The 20,171-nt window shown below is 44.8% G+C and overlaps 1 protein-coding gene across 1 annotated transcript in view; it reads right to left on the reverse strand.

Annotated features, from left to right (window-relative positions):
* FAT3 (FAT atypical cadherin 3) overlaps positions 1-20,171 on the reverse strand; it is an 801,625-nt gene that overhangs the window by 169,377 nt on the left and 612,077 nt on the right. The window contains exons 5-6 of the mRNA XM_070365061.1: positions 3,002-3,316; positions 464-674 (exon numbers count right to left, since the gene is read on the reverse strand). Of these exons, the coding sequence (XP_070221162.1) occupies positions 464-674; positions 3,002-3,316 (526 nt within the window). The remainder of the gene's footprint in view (positions 1-463; positions 675-3,001; positions 3,317-20,171) is intronic.

The raw sequence follows: 20,171 nt of genomic DNA on the forward strand, positions 1-20,171 counted from the left end.
ATCTCTCGAGCATGCTTGCCACCTTGAAGCAGGGCAGTCGGGAGCAGAAAAAAAAAAAAAAAAGGAACAGAATGCAGAAAAAAGGTGAAGAAAAAGAGAGAAATGAAGGACAGCAAGTCTAGTACCATCAATACATTTAGAAATGAGATTAGCCAAGTGTGACAATAGAATTTAAATGACACACAGAAAGACATTAAGATTGCAGTAAATAACATACTATGGAAACTCCAGCCAGAGAGCACTTTCGGTTCAGCTTAGCTACAGAACTCAGAACGAAAGCACAGGTCGACTATTCATTTTACTGGCTCTTTTGCATTCCAGCACTATACATCTTTTAATCTTAGCATAGTCTTTAAGCGTTTTTGTTGCTGCTGTTGTTGTTATTGTCTTTTCTTTTTTGCTAGTTGCTCTGAACAGTCAGTGATTACGCTGCCCAATACTGCCCTGGGGGACTCAGACTTACCGACGATGTCAAACCACAGAAGGGTGTTAGCTGGCTGCACAGACACCACCCCGACAATCTCGGTGACTCTGTCATTCTCCATGACTGTGAAGTTGTAAAATGGCTCATCGAAGGTCAGCGGTACAGGGGAAGGAGGCGGCTTCTTAATCCATTCGATGTGGAGGCGGGCCGTGGAGGACTTCTGAGGGCGCCCGTTGTCCACGGCCTTGATCTACTCACACACGGAGAGGACAGAGAGCTGTTTCAGAGCCTGGGTCCTGGTGGAAGCCTGCATCTGTCACTCGTATATTGTGGGGCTCAGAGTCCATCCTCACGACGGGGTTGGCAAGGGGAAGACGCGGGGAGCGATCTGAGGACAACAGGCTCAGGGGCTGCAGGAAGCAACTCGGGCACATGGGGCCCCAAGCACGTTTGCCATAAGCTGTTTTGAATCACTGCCAACCTTGCAGATGTGGGAAACTTGAAAAGCAAATGGTGCACTTGCAAATTTTAGTGTTGTATGGACATGAATGACAGCTACAAAAGTAAGAAGAGCTAATTTGATTTCTTATAGCTGTGGTGGTAGTGTTGAAAAGGGAACAAATGCATTGTCATTGTCACGTAGAATTGTCACATGGGATTCCAAGAGGGAGATGGGAGGAGGCAGGGGAAAGGCATCAACCTTGCAAAACTCATCTCAGAGGCCTCTGGTTAAGCCAACCCTGAAGGAGTGAAGGAGATCTCTCTCGGTGGAAGCGTGGGTCCCTCGAGGCAGTGGAGTAAGGAAGGGGGTGTTAATGGCTCTTCTCTATGGTCTGATATAAGGGCTGAGAAAAGCATGTTTCCTTGCCCAGATATGTAGGGTTAACTGCTATGCTGTCCTGGATGTAAATGTGTGTGTGTGTGTGTTGGAGAGGTGGGGGTAGTTGCAGTTAAGTCTAACAAGCAAACCATCAGTGACAGAAAATACAAAAACCAAAATAAAAAAGTTTTGTAAACTATTACATTAACAATACCATTTCCAGATGCATTGCTAATAGTTGTAGCCTTTAAAAACAGTGACAACTCATAGCTCCCTAGTGCTGTGTTCATGCGTGATCACTTTGCCCCAGTTTCTGTGAGAGGAAGGGCCCTTGAAGATAGTTGTCTTAGGTCGGGCTTCCCAGAAGCAGAGTCTGAGACAGGGATGTGAGTACAAATGATTTCAAGAGGAAGTGTTCCCATGAGAAAGGGAGTGAAGAAAACAAGATAGACAGAGTAGGATGCTAAGCAAGGACGTGGTCTCAGTTGAAGTCTAACCTCAGCCTGATCCCAAAGGGAGCTCTGAATCATTCACTGTACTACTGAGTTGGATCCACCTGGAGGCAAGGAGGTTGGGCTTTTATATCTGGTGTCTGTTAGGAATTGGCTGTGGGCTGTTGGGCTAGTGTAGGCGTATAGATCATCTTGGCTGAGAAGTGTAGCCAAGGATGACTCTCTGAAGAAGGAATCAGCTTTGAGCCCTTAGCAGTCAACACTCACAGCAGTTGGGGGATGGCTGGACCAGCCTGATAAAGGGGATCTGGGCAGGGTACCAACAGTATCCACTGCGATCCACCTGGTCCTCAAAGATTTCCACTGGCAAGTCTCAGACAACTGCAGCAGCACCTGTTACATCAGAGCTGCTGATGGTAGAAACAGAACTGGTTTTTAAGTTCTTTTCTTTTCTTTATTCACTCTTCTAAATACACTACTGAGCAGGGAATGGAGCCCAAGTCCAGTCCATAGGCATAAAAAATAAAGGGACTCACACCATCCTTTAAAATAACAAAGGACTGACCATACACAATGGAGAAGACTGAAGACTGAGAAAAAGATGGCAGATGGGTGATAACTCTTGACAGTTGTTGGGACCCTGGAAAGTGCCCATCACCAGTGAGGCTGACCAGTCTCCTTTTAGGCATAGCTGCTGCATGTCTAAAGTGCTTGGGGTTAGGGGAGCAGGATGGTGCCTTAGGCATTGGTATTAATAGTTTAAGTCTTTATTTGAGATGGTGCTCATACTTGTTTTTATTTTTTATTTTCTAACAATGAAAAATGTTATGTTTTACTTAAGATTTTTTTCTTTTTGCAGAATAAGCCTAGCTATGACTTGTGTCCCTCAATTTATACAGTTAAATTCATGTTCTATCACATTGTCAACAATGACAAGAGTTGTTTTCATTAGGATGTCTTCAAGACATGTTGAGTGGCGGGCAGGTTATGTTATTCTGCTGCTCCCCTCGCCTCAGTTTACATCTATGCTCAGTACCTCGAAACCATCCGGGGCTACAGGAAGTGTGAGTGAGTAAATGGAGCAGGCTGTGTACTGGAAATGGGGAGGTTAGGTGTTAGGACACAACCAAAGAAAATGGCCTCGTTATTTAGGAATGTCACTGCAACAGAAAGTAGCCTTCCATTGTTATCTGGCTGCACTTTTTAGTCCAGAGATTTTTTTTGGTTTTGCTTGAAACGTATATATGAATAAGAAAATAACTTCCTCCCCCTCATTAATGTTACTGAGGTTCAGGAAAATCTTACCGTGAGAATGTCGTAACTCCCTGCTGTAAACTGCTTTCTGGAAGAGACCATGCCAGTCTTAGGGTCGATGAAGAACCTCCCGTCATCATTCCCATCCACGATACTGTAGGAGATCTCAGCGTTGGGGCCCTCGTCTCTGTCGAATGCAAATGCCCTGTAGATGGGCTCTCCCCGCTTCTTCCGGTCACGCTCGGGCAGCTTGATCTGGTAGACCTTCTCTGGGAACTGGGGCTTGTTGTCATTTTCATCCAGAACCTGAACCACCACCCAGATGGTCGACTGTTTCGGGGAGAAGCCACCATCTGTCACGGTCACCTGAGTTTCGAAAGAGAAAGTGTTTTACAATCAGAAAAGAGAAACACTTTTCTCGCCCCTCCTCCCCTTGCCACCCCATGAAAGGTCTGTTCTGGGCAGGAGGGCATCTCAGCTTCTCTTTGTCTTGTAGTTCATGTCAAATGCATAACTCTTCATCGTCCATGCAGAAGAGCAGGGAAGACCCTCAGTCTGGTAATGGAAATCACTGATAAAAACGTAGGAAGGAAGGAGGCTCTTGTCGTGGTGTGAAGAGGAGAGGCAGAAGAAATACGGTTGACTTTACAAAATGCACCAGGTTACAGAGACGCAGCAGACCTAAAATGTGCCCCTCTCTGCTGAAATTCGCTCAATGGCATCCGACTTTTTGTGACCCCGTGGACTGTAGCTCTTCGGACTCCCCTGTCCGTGGAACTTTCCAGGCCAGAATATTGGAGTGGTTTGCCATTTCCTACTCTAATGCCCTTTTCAACAGACACCAAAAACACAACAACCATTATTATGTGTTACGCCATGGGTGTTTCGTCTAATCCTTGGGCAATGCCATCACCATCCAAATTCTTTCAGTACTCATGCTCTTTTCTTTCTTTTCCATCTTCATGGAAAATTTGTGATTTTTTTTACATTGTCACTGAACAAAAGGAAAACTCTGATTATAACTTACAATTTTGATGGCTGCTCGTAAGTACATTTGACAGTTACAGTATGTTTTTAACAGTCATAAAATATTTTTTCTTCCTCTTTGGGAAGTGGAAGAGAATGGCCACCCTTTCCCATAGCTCTGAGATGCTATTCCTATGCATGTCTGTGGAAATGGAGAGCAGAGAGAGAAGAGGAACTTGTAGATAAAGAATTTGCATGGCAGATGTAAACTGTCTTTGAGTCTTAGGATGAATAATCTTCTTGGTCACAGTGATGGTAGTTATTATCTTATTAATACTTAACATGTGGATGGTGACATATAAAGCACTCTCCTATCTTTCCTCAGTAAGTGGAGCAGGTTAATTTATTCCCATTTTACAGATGAGAAAACAGAGGTCCCATCATTACTAGGTCTAAAGTCAGGTACTGAACTTTTGGCAATACTTCAGTTCAGTTCAGTTCAGTCACTCAGTTGTGTCTGACTCTTTGCAACCCTGTGAATTGCAGCACGTCAGGCCTCCCTGTCCATCACCAACTCCCGGAGTTCACTCAGACTCACGTCCATCGAGTCAGTGATGCCATCCAGCCATCTCATCCTCTGTTGTCCCCTTCTCCTCCTGCCCCCAATCCTTTGGCCACCTCATGAGAAGAGTTGACTCATTGGAAAAGACTCTGATGCTGGCAATACTTGGTATTGTGTTTAATCACAAAACCTGGAGGAACCTCTATTCAATCTTTCAATTATTCTCTTGGTTGAACTAACATTAAGACTAACTGTAAGATAGTTGAGGCCAGAAGGGACATAAAGATGTACTTGGCATCAACAGGAGAAAAACCACAGTGAGTCACAGCCCCTCATCATCCAGTTTTCCACCTAATGAAGCAACCTGACAAGAAAAATGAAAAGAGGCTCAAAGTGTGAGAAACCAAATTAATGGCTTTTTGCAAAATGGGACCCCAATCTAGTCTAGTTTCTCTTACAAGGGGTTTTAGAGGATGGCTTTAATAGACTTCAGGTAAATTTTCACAGGAGTTCTTGTTTTCTTCGAAAAATCAATCAAGTTTCCTTCCAAGGTTATTTCCCAGTTGGCTTGTTACATTTCACAAAAGAAACACTGTTGGGGCCACTATGTGCCAAGGCTGGATTTTGACTCTTGAGTTAATTCCTGGACATGACGAGTTCTGAAGAGGCACGTTCTGCTGCTGCTGCTGAACTAAACTGTTACACTCCCAGGTGAGCTGTGTTGACCAAAACACATTGATTTCTTGGCGCTCAACTCCTCCGCTTCTCTTTTCTGCTTGAATGGCCCCTTTCCAAATCCAGATAACTCCCACTGTCTTCCCTGTGCCCAGAATCACCTCATTGCTTGTCAACTTGTGCCCTGCAAAGGGGTCCAAGTGGAGCTCTGCAGCTACTTCAGGGCCGGGAGGCTGCCAAGGGACAGACAGGCCCTCCTGGGGCCATTCACCTGAGGATCCTGCCGCTATGAAGTTGCCTCCTTCTAGAGTTCTCCCGGGTGTACAAACCCAAGTTCTTGAGGTGTCTGCTTACAGGTGGGAAGGGCGGCAGCTGCACAGGCTCATGAACAGCCTCCAGGCTCACCTGCATCGCCATCTCTCCCTGGGTACCTCCATGCTCCCCCAGGCACACGGGCATCCTTCGGGTCTTCCAGCATACTTGCTTCCATCTCAGGGCTTTGGCCTATGCTATCCTCTGCCCCTCCCTTCACTGACCTTGCCTACTCAGCCTTTGGATCTAGCTGAAATGCTGTCTCTTCAAGGATGCTCCCTGACTACATGGATCAAGTACCAGCCGCCCCTCAACCCCTCCCCCGGCTACTCTATCTCCCTTCTGAATTATACACTCTTGAAATACCTTATACTCTTCCTTTTGCAGCATTTACTGTCATGGGAATTAATTAAGCACATGATTCTCCACCAAGCTGATAAGTTGGTTAAGGGCAAAAACTGATCTTGCCTGCTGTGTTCACTACTCTTGTGCATGTCAAGTCACACAGGTGTGACTTGGGTATTTACTTAATACATTAGACTAACTCAGGTCCTATTTGGACAATCTCTTTAGCCGAAGCAGTCTCACCTCATAAGACCTTTGTGGATCATTCAAGGAGTAACCCTAAGCAGCCTCTCTGCCCATAACGCCTCCATTTCCTCATCCCTCGCTTTAACCACCACCCCTATGCTGATTATTCATGCTCAAGCCTCGTCTCCTGTCTCCAAACCAACACGTTCAACTGTTTACTAGAAATCTACTCTTTGGACCTCACACATGCACCCCAACATCCCCAGAGCCCCATCCTGAAAAAAATCATTATCCTCAGATGTTCTCCTTCTCCCTTTTACATTGTCTCAATGAATGACAGCCCCCACCCCTCACTCACTCACACAGTGGTCTGCACCAGGACCCTGGGCATCCACGCAGTGTCCCTGCTCGATCTAACTATTCATGTGCAAGCAGACGTGGAGGCCAGGAGGCGTTTCTCATGTGCGCCGTTCACACCTGTCTCTTCTGGAACAGGCCTCATCTGCATCTGCTTGGAGACCCTCCGGCCTTCTGGTCTCCCCGTCTTCAGCCTTCACCTTTGTTGTAAAGCATTATTTCTTCCTCAAAAGAAATAACTTCTTCCTTCCATCTGATCACATCACTAGCCTGCCTAGCATTTTTCAAGGGCTCTTGAGGCTGAGGGTCTGGCCTGCCGTGATTATCACCGTGCTCTGCCTGCTCGTCTCCACTCTCCACGCTCAGCTACACAGCGAGCCTGGGGCGGCGCTGAGTACGCCGTGCTCTTACACCTCCATTCCTTTGCATATCTGCTGGCTTCCACGGAAGCCTTTCTCTTGAGAATACACTTGACTCATTCTAGAAGCTTCAATTCAAGCACTATTTTTTCTGCAAAGCCGTTCCTGCCCCCTGCAGACAGCTCTACATGCCCTCACCATGTTCCCACTCCACTGGGTGTACCGTCCCAGGACATTAATTATCATCATGCAGTTTTTATCATCTGTTGTCTTGTTGGTCTGTGCTCAATCCTTCCAGATTGTGAGCAAGTGGAGGTCAGGGACTGTCTCATTCATTGTTCTGTTCTGACACCCTGTACAGCTCTAAGTGCCAAATAAATGTTGTTAAATGAAACTAAGAAGTGATCCACTCCCAACTCTGCCCTGTGATAACGAATGGAGGAAACATTCAGACAGTGAAGGGGTCTGCTTATTTATCTGTAGGAAATGAAGAGACTGGTAACATAAGATCTCCTAAGTGCTCTATGATTCTCTGAATGGGGTCAGGTAGAGGAAGACAGAATTTGTTGTTGTTGTTGTTCTGTTTTGGCTGGCACAATATGGCTTGTGGGATCTAAGTTCCCTGACTGGGGAGCAAACCCCGGTCCCCTGCATTGGAAGTGTGGAGTCAACCACTGCACCACCAGGGAAGTTGCAGGTAGACACAGTTTTAACCATACTGCTGCTGCTGCTAAGTCACTTCAGTCGTGTCCGACTCTGTGCGACCCCATAGACGGCAGCCGACCAGGCTCCCCCATCCCTGGGATTCTCCAGGCAAGAACACAGGAGTGGGTTGCCATTTCCTTCTCCAATGCAGGAAAGTGAAAAGTGAAAGTGAAGTTGCTCAGTCGTGTCAGACCCTCAGCAACCCCATGGACTGCAGCCTTCCAGGCTCCTCTGTCCATGGGATTTTCCAGGCAAGAGTACTGGAGTGGGGTGCCATTGCCTTCTCCATTTAACCATACACCGGGGTTCATTATATTGCTTACACTGCTGCTAAGCCCAAGATTACTTGTAACAATTTCTAGCTAGTTCCAAAACTGTGCTGATCAGTGTGGACACTTGTCTACAATTTACTCCAAAGATCTTTTTGTGTGTTGGCTCCCTCAGGACAGTGTGAGCTACTTCAAGGCAAGAACTTTGTCTTCTTCATCTCTTTCCTGGGACCTAGCATACTCCTAATAAATGTTTGCTGACCCGAACTACATTCCCTATAACCTCAAAGTCTTAATGTCTGTTATCATTTCTCTAGACCCACTCATGTCTCCAGCCACGTTGGTATCTAAAATATTGAAAGTGAAAGTGAAGTCGGTCAGTCGTATCCCACTCTTTGCGATCCCAAGGACTGTAGCCTATAAGACTCCTCCATCCATGGAATTTTCCAGGCAAGAATACTGGAGTGCTCTTTCCTTCTCCAGGGGATCTTCCCAACCCAGGGATCGAATCCGGGTCTCTCGCACTGTAAGCAGACACTTTTACCACCTGAGCCACCAGAGAAGCAATCACTGACAATTCCATCAGATCCTCAAACTTCACACTTCACGCCACCCTAGACCTCAGTCCATCACGTGGAATTAGCCTACATGGAAGGAGCAACCCTGGAGACTGAGCCCAACTGAGATAAATCCTCATCACCTCCTCTGCATCGTTTTTCATAAATGACGTGTAAGGAATTAGCCGTTGTTTAGAAACTATCCATGTGTCCCCTCTCTCTGCCACCCTAACCCAGATTTTCTACTCTCACAATCGATCAGTAATCAGTGGTTCGGCAATCAATCACAATCCTGAAAGTTTAATTTCTTTCATTATTTACAGCTAACAAGGAACCACAAATAATGTAGTGGCACTGAAGGACAGCAAAGCTCATTTCAAATTTCTACGCTCCCCTTGTGATCTGTGAAGACCCGGCAGAGCCAGAAGGCATGCAGCATGGCCCGGTGCATGATGACCGCACAGGGCACAGAGGAGTCTGGGTTATGTCTCTCCTCGGAAGAGGCAAGAGCTTCATAGGGTCAAAAGTGGGCGAACACCGCTGAGGGAAGGCCATACTTCTCTTACTCTCCTTCTAAAGAATATTTAATTTATTTATTTGGCCACACTGGGCCTTAGTCATGGCACGTGGATCTGGGTCGCTGTGGCATGTGAACTCTTAGTTACGGCACGTGGGGTCCCGTTCCCTCACCAGGGGTCAAACCCAGGCCCCTGCCCTGGGAGCACAGAATCTTAGCCACGGAACCACAGGAAAATCCCAGAAGGCCATGCTTCTCAATCATTTAAATTGCATGATGTATTTACTTTTCTCTCTCCACATGGCAGAAAATAAGTTAAGTACATAAATTTCCTGAGAGCTGAGATGCAGTGTCTTGTCTGCAGTATTGTCCCAGGGATTATAAGAGTGTCTGAGAATATATTCAACATTTCTAAGATGAAGAGTTTAATTCTGTCATTCTCTTCAACCCTCGATTTATCAAAAATGACTACTTCCAGGTCACTAACCACTGAACTGCCAGGGAATTCCCCTATATTTAAAATTGTAAACTTTTCTTCAGAGACTACATATCTCTCCTGCTCCACTTCACATTTGTCTTGGAAGCTTTATTTTCATCTGATATATTATATACACTTCACATGTAAGCTTGTCTATTGCAGGTCGGCTTCTTTAAGAATATAAGCTCCAGGAACCTCCCTGGTGGTCTAGTGGCTAACTGTGCTCCCAATGAAAGGGGCCTGGGTTCCATCCCCGGTCAGGACACCAGATCCCACATTCTGTAATTAAGACCTGGTGCAGCCAAATCAATAATAAATGAATATTTTTTTAAAATAATATGAACTCTACAATACATGCATTTTCATCTTTTTTGTTCATAGATATATCCTGAGCACCTACAATGGTGGATGTAATAGGCATTAATAAATACTTATTAAATTAATTAACAAAATACTCATCCAGTGCCTTCTAGGTACAAAACTCTTTTCTTTTTAGGCAAATTGGGAAATCAACCAACCAACAAGCATGGATTCCTATCAAATTCACCCCTTCCCGATGCCCCAGATCCTTCTTGCTGTTCCTGACCTCTGGTCATCTGGCCTTATTCAGATATTTTCAGTAAGAACTAGTGCCTTATGAAGCACTCCATGTGCTGTTTGATAGGTTCAGTCTTCCCAAAGTTCTTCTTCTGATTGAACCTGGATCTATCCATCTATTCTTAGCCTAGAGAGATGGTAGCTTCCTAAAGACTGCCTTTGTTTCGCTCTTTGAAACTATACAAAAAGACTCAAGTTCCTCCTCCACACTGTGCCAGTTATCTACTGCTGAGTAACCCCAAACTAGGTGTCTTAAGATAACCAGAATTCTTTTATTAACTCGCCTCCTGCTAGGGCTTGAACGGAGCCCTTCTTCCTTCGAGTCTCTCATGCAGCTGAAGTCATCAGTCACTCGGCTTGTGGGCACTGGTGACGTCTTTCGGTTGATGGCAGTCACTGGCTGGGACCTCAGCTGGGGCTGAGGTCAACAGGCCCAGGATCTACCAGTGGCCGCTTCGTGTGACCTGCGCTTCCTCACAGCATGGTGGCTGGGTTCTATGAGCAAGAGGCCTGGAGGACAGTAAGTGGCAGTTTCTTCAGGCCTGAACCCAAAGCCTGGCATAGCTCACTTGATCCATGTTCTGTTGGGCAGCAGTCCCAGAGTCCAGATTCAAGCAGAGGGGTCATAAATCCCACCTCTAAATAAGGGAGGGTTAAGTAACGTGTGGAGGGGCATTTTAAAAAAATATTCATTTAGTTGACTGCATCAGGTCTTACATGGGATCTTCACTTTAGGACAGAGGCGCCAGAGAGAGGTGGGGGGTGCCCACAGCATGCGGGGTCTCAATTCCCTGTGCTCAGTCCCTCAGTCCTGTCTGACTCTTGTGACCCCATGGACTGTAGCCTACCAGGCTCCTCTGTCCATGCGATTATTGTGGAAAGAATACTGGAGGAGGTTGCCACTTCTCCCTTCAGGGGATCTTCCCAACCCAGGGACTGAACCCACATCTCCTGTGGTTCCTGCATTGGCAGGGAGATTATCACTGAGCCACCTGGCAAGCCCAAGGATCAAATTCACATCCCCTGCATTGCAAGGCAGGTTCTTAACCACTGCACCACCAGGGAAGGTCCCGTGGTGGAGGGGGGGAGGGGGCATTTTTAAAACTACCATACTCTCATTATCAGAGGAATACAAAGCAAAACCACAATGAGGTACCATCACACGCCGGTCAGAATGGCTGCTATCAAAAAGCCTACAAACAATAAATTCTGGAGAGGGTGTGGATAAAGAGAACCCTCTTACACTGTTGGTGGGAATGCAAACTAATACAGCCACTATGGAGAACAGTGTGGAGATTCCTTAAAAAACTGGAAATAGAACTGCCATTCGACCCAGCAATCCCACTGCTGGGCATACACACTGAGGAAACCAGAATTGAAAGAGACACATGTACCCCAATGTTCATCACAGCACTGTTTATAATAGCCAGGACATGGAAGCAACCTGGATGTCCATCAGCAGATGAATGGATAAGAAAGCTGTGGTACATATACACAATGGAATATTACTCAGCTGTTTAAAAGAATGCATTTGAATCAGTTCTAATGAGGTGGATGAAACTGGAGGCTATTATACAGAGTGAAGTAAGTCAGAAAGAAAAACACTAATACAGTATTAACACAAATATATGGAATTCAGAAAGATGGTAACAGTGACCCTGTATGTGAGACAGCAAAAGAGACACAGATGTAAAGAACAGACTTATAGACTCTGTGGGAGAAGGGAAGGTGGGATGATTTGAGAGAATAGCACTGAAACATGTATATTATCATATGTGAAACAGATCGCCAGTCCAGGTCCAACGCATGAGACGGTGCTCAGGGCTGGTGCACTGGGATGACCCAGAGGGATGGGATAGGGAGGGAGGGGGGAGGGGGGTTCAGGATGGGGACACATGTACACCCGTGGTTGGTTCATGTCAATGTATGGCAAAACCCACTACAATGTTGTAATTAGCCTCCAATTAAAATAAATAAATTAATTTAAAAAACTACCATACTGATAAAATTCTTAGGGATATTTGAGAATCCTCACCCCAGACTGAAAAAACTCAAATTCATATAATCATCTCTCAGGTCATTCATTATGTGTAATGAGTTTCTATTAATTATAGTGCTTGCCTTTGTCAGGATATTTTCTTATATATCAGCTTCATTCTTATAACATGATAGCCAAGACAAAACAGGACAAAAAAGCACATCAAACTTACTCAGATCTGCGCAAATTGCTGTAGTCTTAGAGACGATCGCAAGTCTGTTTATTCAGCTCGTCATTCTACTCACGCTAAGTAGCAGTCCTGTCACACAGCTCTGACACATGATTCAATTAAACCATTTAGGTCTTTTTCTTCAGAGAAGCAATAAGTGTGTGGTTTCCTTATGAAGGCCAAAGTGATGGATTTTACAGTGCTTCCTATTCAACTTCATCTTACTGAAAGTTTTAGCTCCATCTTCTAGGCTGCTGGGAGAGTCACAATGATGACAAAGAGCAGGTATCAAAAGGTTACTGTGCTTGGAGGGCTCACTCTGAGAGGCATAGTCCATGCTCCTTTAATTGTTCCTTTTGCTGTTATAACCTCATGGGGACTTTCCTAGTGATCCAGTGGATGAGAATGGGTGTGCAGATATGGGAGATATGGGTTTGATCCCTGGTCCTAGAAGACTCCACATGCCATGGAGCGAGCCTGCTGCAGGTACCGAAGCCTGGGTGCCTAGAGCCCGTGCTTCACAATAAGAAAAGCCACCACAATGAGAAGCCCATGAGTGCAATGGAGAGTAGCCCCCTCTCACCATACCTAGAAGAAGCCCTGTAGCAACGAAGACCTAGCACAAGAAAAATAAATAAATAAGTCAGTTAGTCAGTGAAGTCACTCAGTTGTGTCTGACACTTTGCGACCCCATGGACTGCAGCATGCCGGGCTTCCCTGTCCATCACCAACTCCTAGAGTTTACTCAAACTCATGTCCATCAAGTCGGTGATGCCATCCAACCATCTCATCCTCTGTCGTCTCCTTCTCCTCCTGCCTTCAGTCTTTCCTAGCATCACAGTCTTTTCCAACAAGTCAGTTCTTTGCATCAGGTGGCCAAAGTATTCGAGTTTCAGCCTCAGCATCAGGTCTTCCAAGAATATTCAGGACTGATTTCCTCTAGGATGGACTGGTGGATCTCCTTGCTATCCAAGGGACTCTCAAGAGTCTTCTCCAACACCACAGTTCAAGAGCATCAATTCTTTAGTGCTCAGCTTTCTTTATATTCCAACTCTCACATCCATACATGACTACTGGAAAACCACAGCTTTGACTAGATGGACCTTTGTTGGCAAAGTACTGTCTCTGTTTTTTAATATGCTGTCTAGTTTGGTCATAGCTTTTCTTCCAAGAAGCAATCATCTTTTATTTCATGGTTGCAGTCACCATCTGCAGTGATTTTGCAGCCCCCAAAATAAAGTCTCTTGCTGTTTCCATTGTTTCCCCATCCATAAGCCATAAAGTGATGGGACTGGATGCCATGATCTTAGTTTTCTGAATGTTGAGTTTTAAGCCAACTTTTTCACTCTCCTCTTTCACTTTAATCAAGAGACTCTTTAGTTCTTCTTTACTTTCTGCCATAAGGGTGGTATCATCTGCGTATCTGAGGTTATTGATATTTCTCCTGGCAATCTTGATTCCAGCTTGTGCTTCATCCAGACCAGCATTTCTCATGATGTACTCTGCGTATAAGTTAAATAAGCAGGGTGACAATATACAGCCTTGATGTATTTCTTTCCCAATTTGAAACCAGTCTGTTGTTCCATGTCCAGTTCTAATTTTTGCTTCTTGACCTGCATGCAGATTTCTCAGGAGGCAGGTCAGGTGGTCTGGTATTCCCATCTCTTGAAGAATTATCCACAGTTTGTTGTGATCCACACAGTCAAAGGCTTTGGCATAGTCAATAAAGCTGAAGTAGATGCTTTTCTGGAACTCTCTTGCCTTTTTGATGATCCAATGGATGTTGGCAGCTTAATCTCTGATTCCTCTGCCTTTTCTAAATCCAGCCTGAACATCTGGAATTTCATGGCTTGTGTACTGTTGAAGCCTGGCTTGGAGAATTTTGAGCATTACTTTGCTAGCGTGTGAGATGAGTACAATTGTGTGGCAGTTTGAGCATTCTTTGGCATAGCCTTTCTTTGGGACTGGAATGAAAACTAACCTTTTCCAGTCCTGTGGCTACTGCTGAGTTTTCCGAATTTGTTGGCATATTGAGTGCAGCACTTTCAAAGCGTCATCTTTTAGGATTTGAAATAGCTCAATTGGAATTGCATCACTTCCACTAGCTTTGTTCGTAGTGATGCTTCCTAAGGCCCACTTGACTTCACATTCCAGGATGTCTGGCTCTAGGTCAGTGATCATACCATCTTGGTTATCTGGGTCATGAAGATTTTTTTGTGTAGTTCTTCTGTGTATTCTTGCCACTTCTTCTTAATCTCTTCTGCTTCTGTTAGGTCCATACCATTTTTGTCCTTTATTGTGCCCATCTTTGCATGAAATGTTCCCTTGGTATTTCTAATTTTTTTGAAGAGATGTCTAGTCTTTCCCATTCTGTTGTTTTCCTCTATTTCTTTGCATTGATCACTGAGGTAGGCTTTCTTATGTCTCCTTGCTATCCTTTGGAACTCTGCATTCAAATGGGTATATCTTTCCGTTTCTGCTTTGCCTTTAGCTTCTCTTTTCTCAGTTATTTGTAAGGCCTCCTTGGACAACCATTTTGCCTTTTTGCATTTCTTTTTCTTAGGGATAGTCTTGATCACTGCCTCTTGTAAAATGTCATGAACTTTGGTCCATAGTTCTTCAGGCACTCTGTCTATCAGATCTAATTCTTTGAATCTATTTGCCACTTCCACTGGAGAAGGGAATGGCAAACTACTTCAGTATTCTTGCCTTGAGAACCCCATGAATAGCATGAGAAGGCAAATAAAGGAATGAATAAATTATTTTTAAAAGCCAGGATCTATCCACTATTAAAAAAAAAGAAACAAAATCTCAGGACACACACACTATTATCATACCCGTTTGATAGATAAAGGAGCTCAATTTATGACCTTGTCCAAGGTCACACTGCTCATAGTGGAAAGGTTTTTATTTTAATCCTGGCTGTTTGGTTTTTACACACTGGATTAGCACACAATGGCCAAATCTGGCCACTTGTTTTTGTAAATAAAGTTTTATTGGAATGCAGCCATGTCCATCCACATCATCTAAGAACATATTATCTACAACTGTTTTCCTGCTTTAAAGGTACAGTTGAATACTTGAAGCAGAGAGTATATAGGCCACAGAGCCTAAAGTATTTATTATTTTGTCCTTTACAGAAAAATTTTGCCCATCTCTGTTCTCAGCCTTATGTTCTGCTGCCACTTCGGTTCATGGAAATCGCTGACTGTGTGTTTGTTTTGCTCAGTCCTTGGCGTGGGCATTTACACTGTCACTGTCTTTCACAGGAGCCCTGGAGACGCTGCCATTTCTACAGCTGGAGACAGTAAGACTCAGAAGTGATGTACGTTTTGCAGGGCCACTCAGCCAGGAAGTGTCGGGACTTGGGTTTGCACCCAAGTCAGCTTGGCTTCCCAGCTCCTGCTCTTTTGCTACCCTGCACAGCCTGTGTAGAAGCATCTGTTAACCATCTGTTTAAAAATCTCTCCTCAAGCGTGGCTTTGGATCAGCATCAAGCTCGTGGCTGTGCTTCTAGAATCAAGCTTTTCCCTTCTTTAATAATTGGGCACATCCCCATCTCCAGCCTTGTGGCACCCTTCCTGTCGTCCTCAATTGCTAAAAGACTGCCACCAGACCATGGCCCATGGCTGGAGCTTGTTTCAGCTCTCTAAGCCTTATTTACTGGAGATCCAGCTTCTCCTCCTATTTCGATATGTGTCTATACCTCTGGCTCCCCTCTCACAGAATTCGCCAGGCCCTTCTCCCTGGTAAAGGTGATGGGAGGAAGGAGGGTGAAGCTGAGTGGTCCCCAGTTTCTGCTCTCTCCTACTCATCAGGCACTTAGTGCTTATTCTGTGCACACACTCTTCTAAATCTTTAGTAAATATTAACTCATTTATCCTTACATCTGGCTTCCCAGGTGGCTCATGTGGTAAAGAATATGCCTGCCAATGAAAGAGATGCAGGTTCAATCAATCCCTGAGTCAGGAAGATGCCCTGGAGGAGGAAATGGCAATCCTCCAGTATTCTTGCCTGGAGAATTCCATGGACAGAGGAGCCTGATGGGCTACGGTTCATGCTTGCATGCCCAGTCGCTTCAGGCGTGTCTGACTCTTTGCTCCCCTATGGACTGTAACCCTTCAGGCTCCTCTGTCCATTGGATTCTCCAGGCAAGAGTACAGGAGTGGGCTGCCATTTCTTCCTCTAGGTGATCTTCCTGACCCAGGGATCAAACCTATGTCTCCTGCACTGAAGGCAGATTCTTTATCCACTGAGCTACCTGTGGGAAACTTGGGCTACATCCATGGGGTCACAAAGAGTCAGACACGATTGAGCGTGCATGGGCGCACACACACACACACACACACACACCCTTAAATAAGCCCCGGGTGCAGGCGGGATAGTCATCCCCACACTGCAGATTAGGAAAAGGCTTAGTGTGGTAAAGTAGAGTGGACTCAGCTTGCGCCAGGGTCTGTGCTCCTCACCTCTCTACCCTATGCTGCATCTCACCTAAATGCTTGCTCCAACTCCTTCCTGCGAACGTGGTTGGCACATGCTCTCTCACAGCCCCTGGCACCATAGTTCAGCCTCGAGCAAAGCTGGCAAGCCTATGGCATGAGGGCTCTGCTTCTCCACCCTGACAGCCACAGCCTGAGGCCACCGTGGGCGTCAGCAGGTCACTCTTCATGCCGCCTGTGGGGCCTCGCATAGCCAGGGTACAGCTATCCGGAGCACCGTCCCATCAACCCAGCTGTCTCCATCCCGCTGAACACACCCCAGTCCCCACATCTCGGCATCCTGCCTTGGCTGCCGCACACCTCCTGCCCGTCTGGCAATACCTTTTCTTCTTCCCAAGTACTCCGTGCCCTTTTTCTGAGTCTCCTGATTGCTCTGAGCTGTTTCAGCACCTGATACTCTTCTAAAGTGAAAGACAAAGCTTAAAAGAAATTTATTTTTCCCTCCCCTTATTTCATCATCTAAAGTCTCAAGGCCTGGCTAATAGATTCTATGCAAGGAAGAAATCGAAAGACAAAGCTATTTAAACTAAGGCAGTTTCCAACCACATGTGGCAAGTCAGTGTCAGATGTACTGCAATATGGATCCTCCTAACTTTTTGATAGATGCGTGTCACCTCCTCTAGCTGAATCTAAGGGCTGGTCACCTCGAACCTTGGGTTAGCCTTGCCCTTTGCCCAAAGGTATCGTACACATGTTATCATCTTCTTTGTGCAGTATAAAGGGGAAAAGGTTAGAAAGCCTTGTAGTAAATTACAAATACTAATAATGTCACCCTTCTTTGGATTTGATTATATTCCAACACAATGTGTCTAGAGGTCCCTGGATTCAAAAGACACGTGCTTCATGGGTAAGATATTAGATGCTGTTGACAATAAATTCTAGTGAGGATGCCTATCTGTTTTCACTGTTTCACTTCAGGGCCCATTGTGGATGGCACAGTTTTCACCACTTACGTGTGCTGGGTATCTGTATTTATGGTCACCACACAGGTAGACCAACGGATGAAGGGATCCATTGCAGAGTATTTTCTTACCCCTGCCATGTTGCTTTACAGACTGCAGAACCTCAGGCTAAGGAGAGACTGGCTTTCCTCACTTCCGTTATATTCAGGAAGGCATAGTCACTAGACATTAAGAGCTCGAGTCCTTGGAGTTTAGGCACCATTCTGGTTCCATCTGCTCACTTTACAGATGAGGAAACAGATGTAGACTGATGTGTTTCTTAACCCAACATCATATTACTGGCAATAACCTCAATGTTTCCAAGAGATTAGTTCCATGACTCCAAGCTGCCCTTTGAGCTTCAAATGAAGCATGCACTCACAAATTCTCAGATACAGATATTGGCATGATTTCAGTATGGCAGAGGCTTTAATTTAGGTATTTTTCAAAATGCTAGACTCTTAAAAAAATAGAAGTGTGTGTAGAGTAGATGTCATGTTTATTTTTCATGTTTACTTATTATCTTCAAAATGTTCCACAACCATTAAATCCTTAATCCTTCCAAAACAGCAGAGAGGTTGAAAACCAATTTCTCTCTTCCTCACAAGGGGAGCAACCTTCTCAAGAATACTCAGGGGCTGATATGAAGGCAAGGGCTGGAATTTAGACCTGTCTGCCTATGTGTTCAGTCTACTGCATTGCTGGGAAGACAAGGGCTTCCCACCATTTCTAGAAAGGAAACTACTAGCCAATAGTTAATTAAAGGGTACGTCTCAGAGGAGGAGCAACCTGAAGATAAACTTTCTGGAACCTCCACAGTCACTCATACTTTCCATGGAAGAAAAGAAATAATAATAATAAAAAAATGCCCTAAACCATCTGCCTTTGGATTTACTGTACGCAGTTTCTCTTATCTGACCTTTAACTTGGCATTAGGGCATTAATAACCCAAGCGGGGATGGGAAAGTGTCCTAGTCCCTTCCCACCCTGTCTTCCCCATCCCATGTTGCAGGACCTATTCTCGGGCATTTCAGGAGAAGTATACTCAGTAGTTTGCATACATTTACAGAGTGGTTTATTTTATATGGAAAAGTCTCTATCTGAAATTTTTAAAAAGGAAGGAATGGGGAATGAAAGGAAAGAAAGGAAGGAAGAGAGGAAGAGATGAAATGGAGGAGAAAAAGAGGAGGAAGAAAACATTAAAGTATGGTGTGAGGGAGGGAAGGAAAGAGGGGCAGGAAGGACATAAAAGGTCGAGTAGGTAGGGAACCTTTCAGAAGAGGTGAATCTGGAAGGAATAAACAGGATTCTTTTCTGAAGAGAATGGGGGTGTATTACCTTCCATGGGCTTCCCTGATAGCTCAGTTGGTAAAGAATTTACCTGAAATGCAGGAGACCCCGGTTCAATTCCTGGGTCAGGAAGATTTGCTGGAGAAGGGATAGGCTACCCTGCCTAGTATTCTTGGGCTTCCCTTGTGGCTCAGCTGGTAAAGAATCCGCCTGCAATGCAGGAGACCTGGGTTCGATCCCTGCATTGGGAAGATCCCATGGAGAAGGGAAAGGCTACCCACTGCAGTAGTCTGGCCTGGAGAATCCCATGGACAGTGTAGTCCATGGGGTTGCAGAGTCGGACACCACTGAGCGACTTTCACTTTCACTTTACCTTCCATCCAGAGAAAGCCATTGAGAAAGTTATGGAAACAATAAAGTCCAATCACTTGGATACAGAAGATGTGCTATACATACACAATGGAATATTACTTAGTCATAAAAAAATTAAATGTTGCCATTTGCAACATGAACCTAGGGGTTATCATACTAAGTGAAGTAACTCAGAGAACGACAAATACCACATGACATCAATTATATGTGGGATTTTTTAAAAAAGGATACAAATTAATTTATTTACAAAACAAACTTACAGACATTGAAAGCAAATTTATGGTTACCACAGAGGAAAAGGAGGAGCAGAAGGGATAAATTATGAGTGTGATGTAAACAGATACAGGCTACTGTATATACAGTAGATAAGCAACAAGGATTTACTGTATAGCATGGGAACCTATCTAATATTTTGTAACAACCTAAAGTGGAAAAGAATCTGAAAATATATATGTGTGTATATATATATACAGCTTTATATATATATACAATAATACACAGTATTGTAAATCAACTATACCTCAATTAAAAAAAAAATCCATTCTCTAAACGCTGAGACTGTCAACCTTTGGGGAAAATCTGATGAGTTTGCTCTGAACTTTCTTTCAGAAAGTTTCTTTTTTCTAAAAAGTTGTTTTTCAAATGGCACAAACCAAAGGGGCTCCATGACCCACAGAACCATGGAACACAGGCTTTCAGGTCACTGAATCACACTCTTTATTTTTGTGCTATTTCTCTCTGAGCAAAGACGCCCATTATCAGGGAGCCCCAGGACAGTCTGCTCACAGTCCACCCAGAGAGTACAGCGTGATGATTCCCATGAGTCTGTGAGCCGCTTTGGGGCTGGTGCAGTGCCACCACATAGGTGGTGCTCAGGAAACGTTTGTTGGCTGAATGCACCTTCGAAGCTTGTATCTCAGGACAAGGAGGCACTTTTTCCTCACCATGTTGAGACCCAGCAAAAGCTAAATGGCAGCTTTTTTTAGAAAGATCCTTGACCAATTCACTTTGGCAGTGGCTGCTA

The sequence above is a fragment of the Bos mutus genome, chromosome 29, assembly GCF_027580195.1.
Source record: "Bos mutus isolate GX-2022 chromosome 29, NWIPB_WYAK_1.1, whole genome shotgun sequence".
NCBI classification, from domain to species: domain Eukaryota; kingdom Metazoa; phylum Chordata; class Mammalia; order Artiodactyla; family Bovidae; genus Bos; species Bos mutus.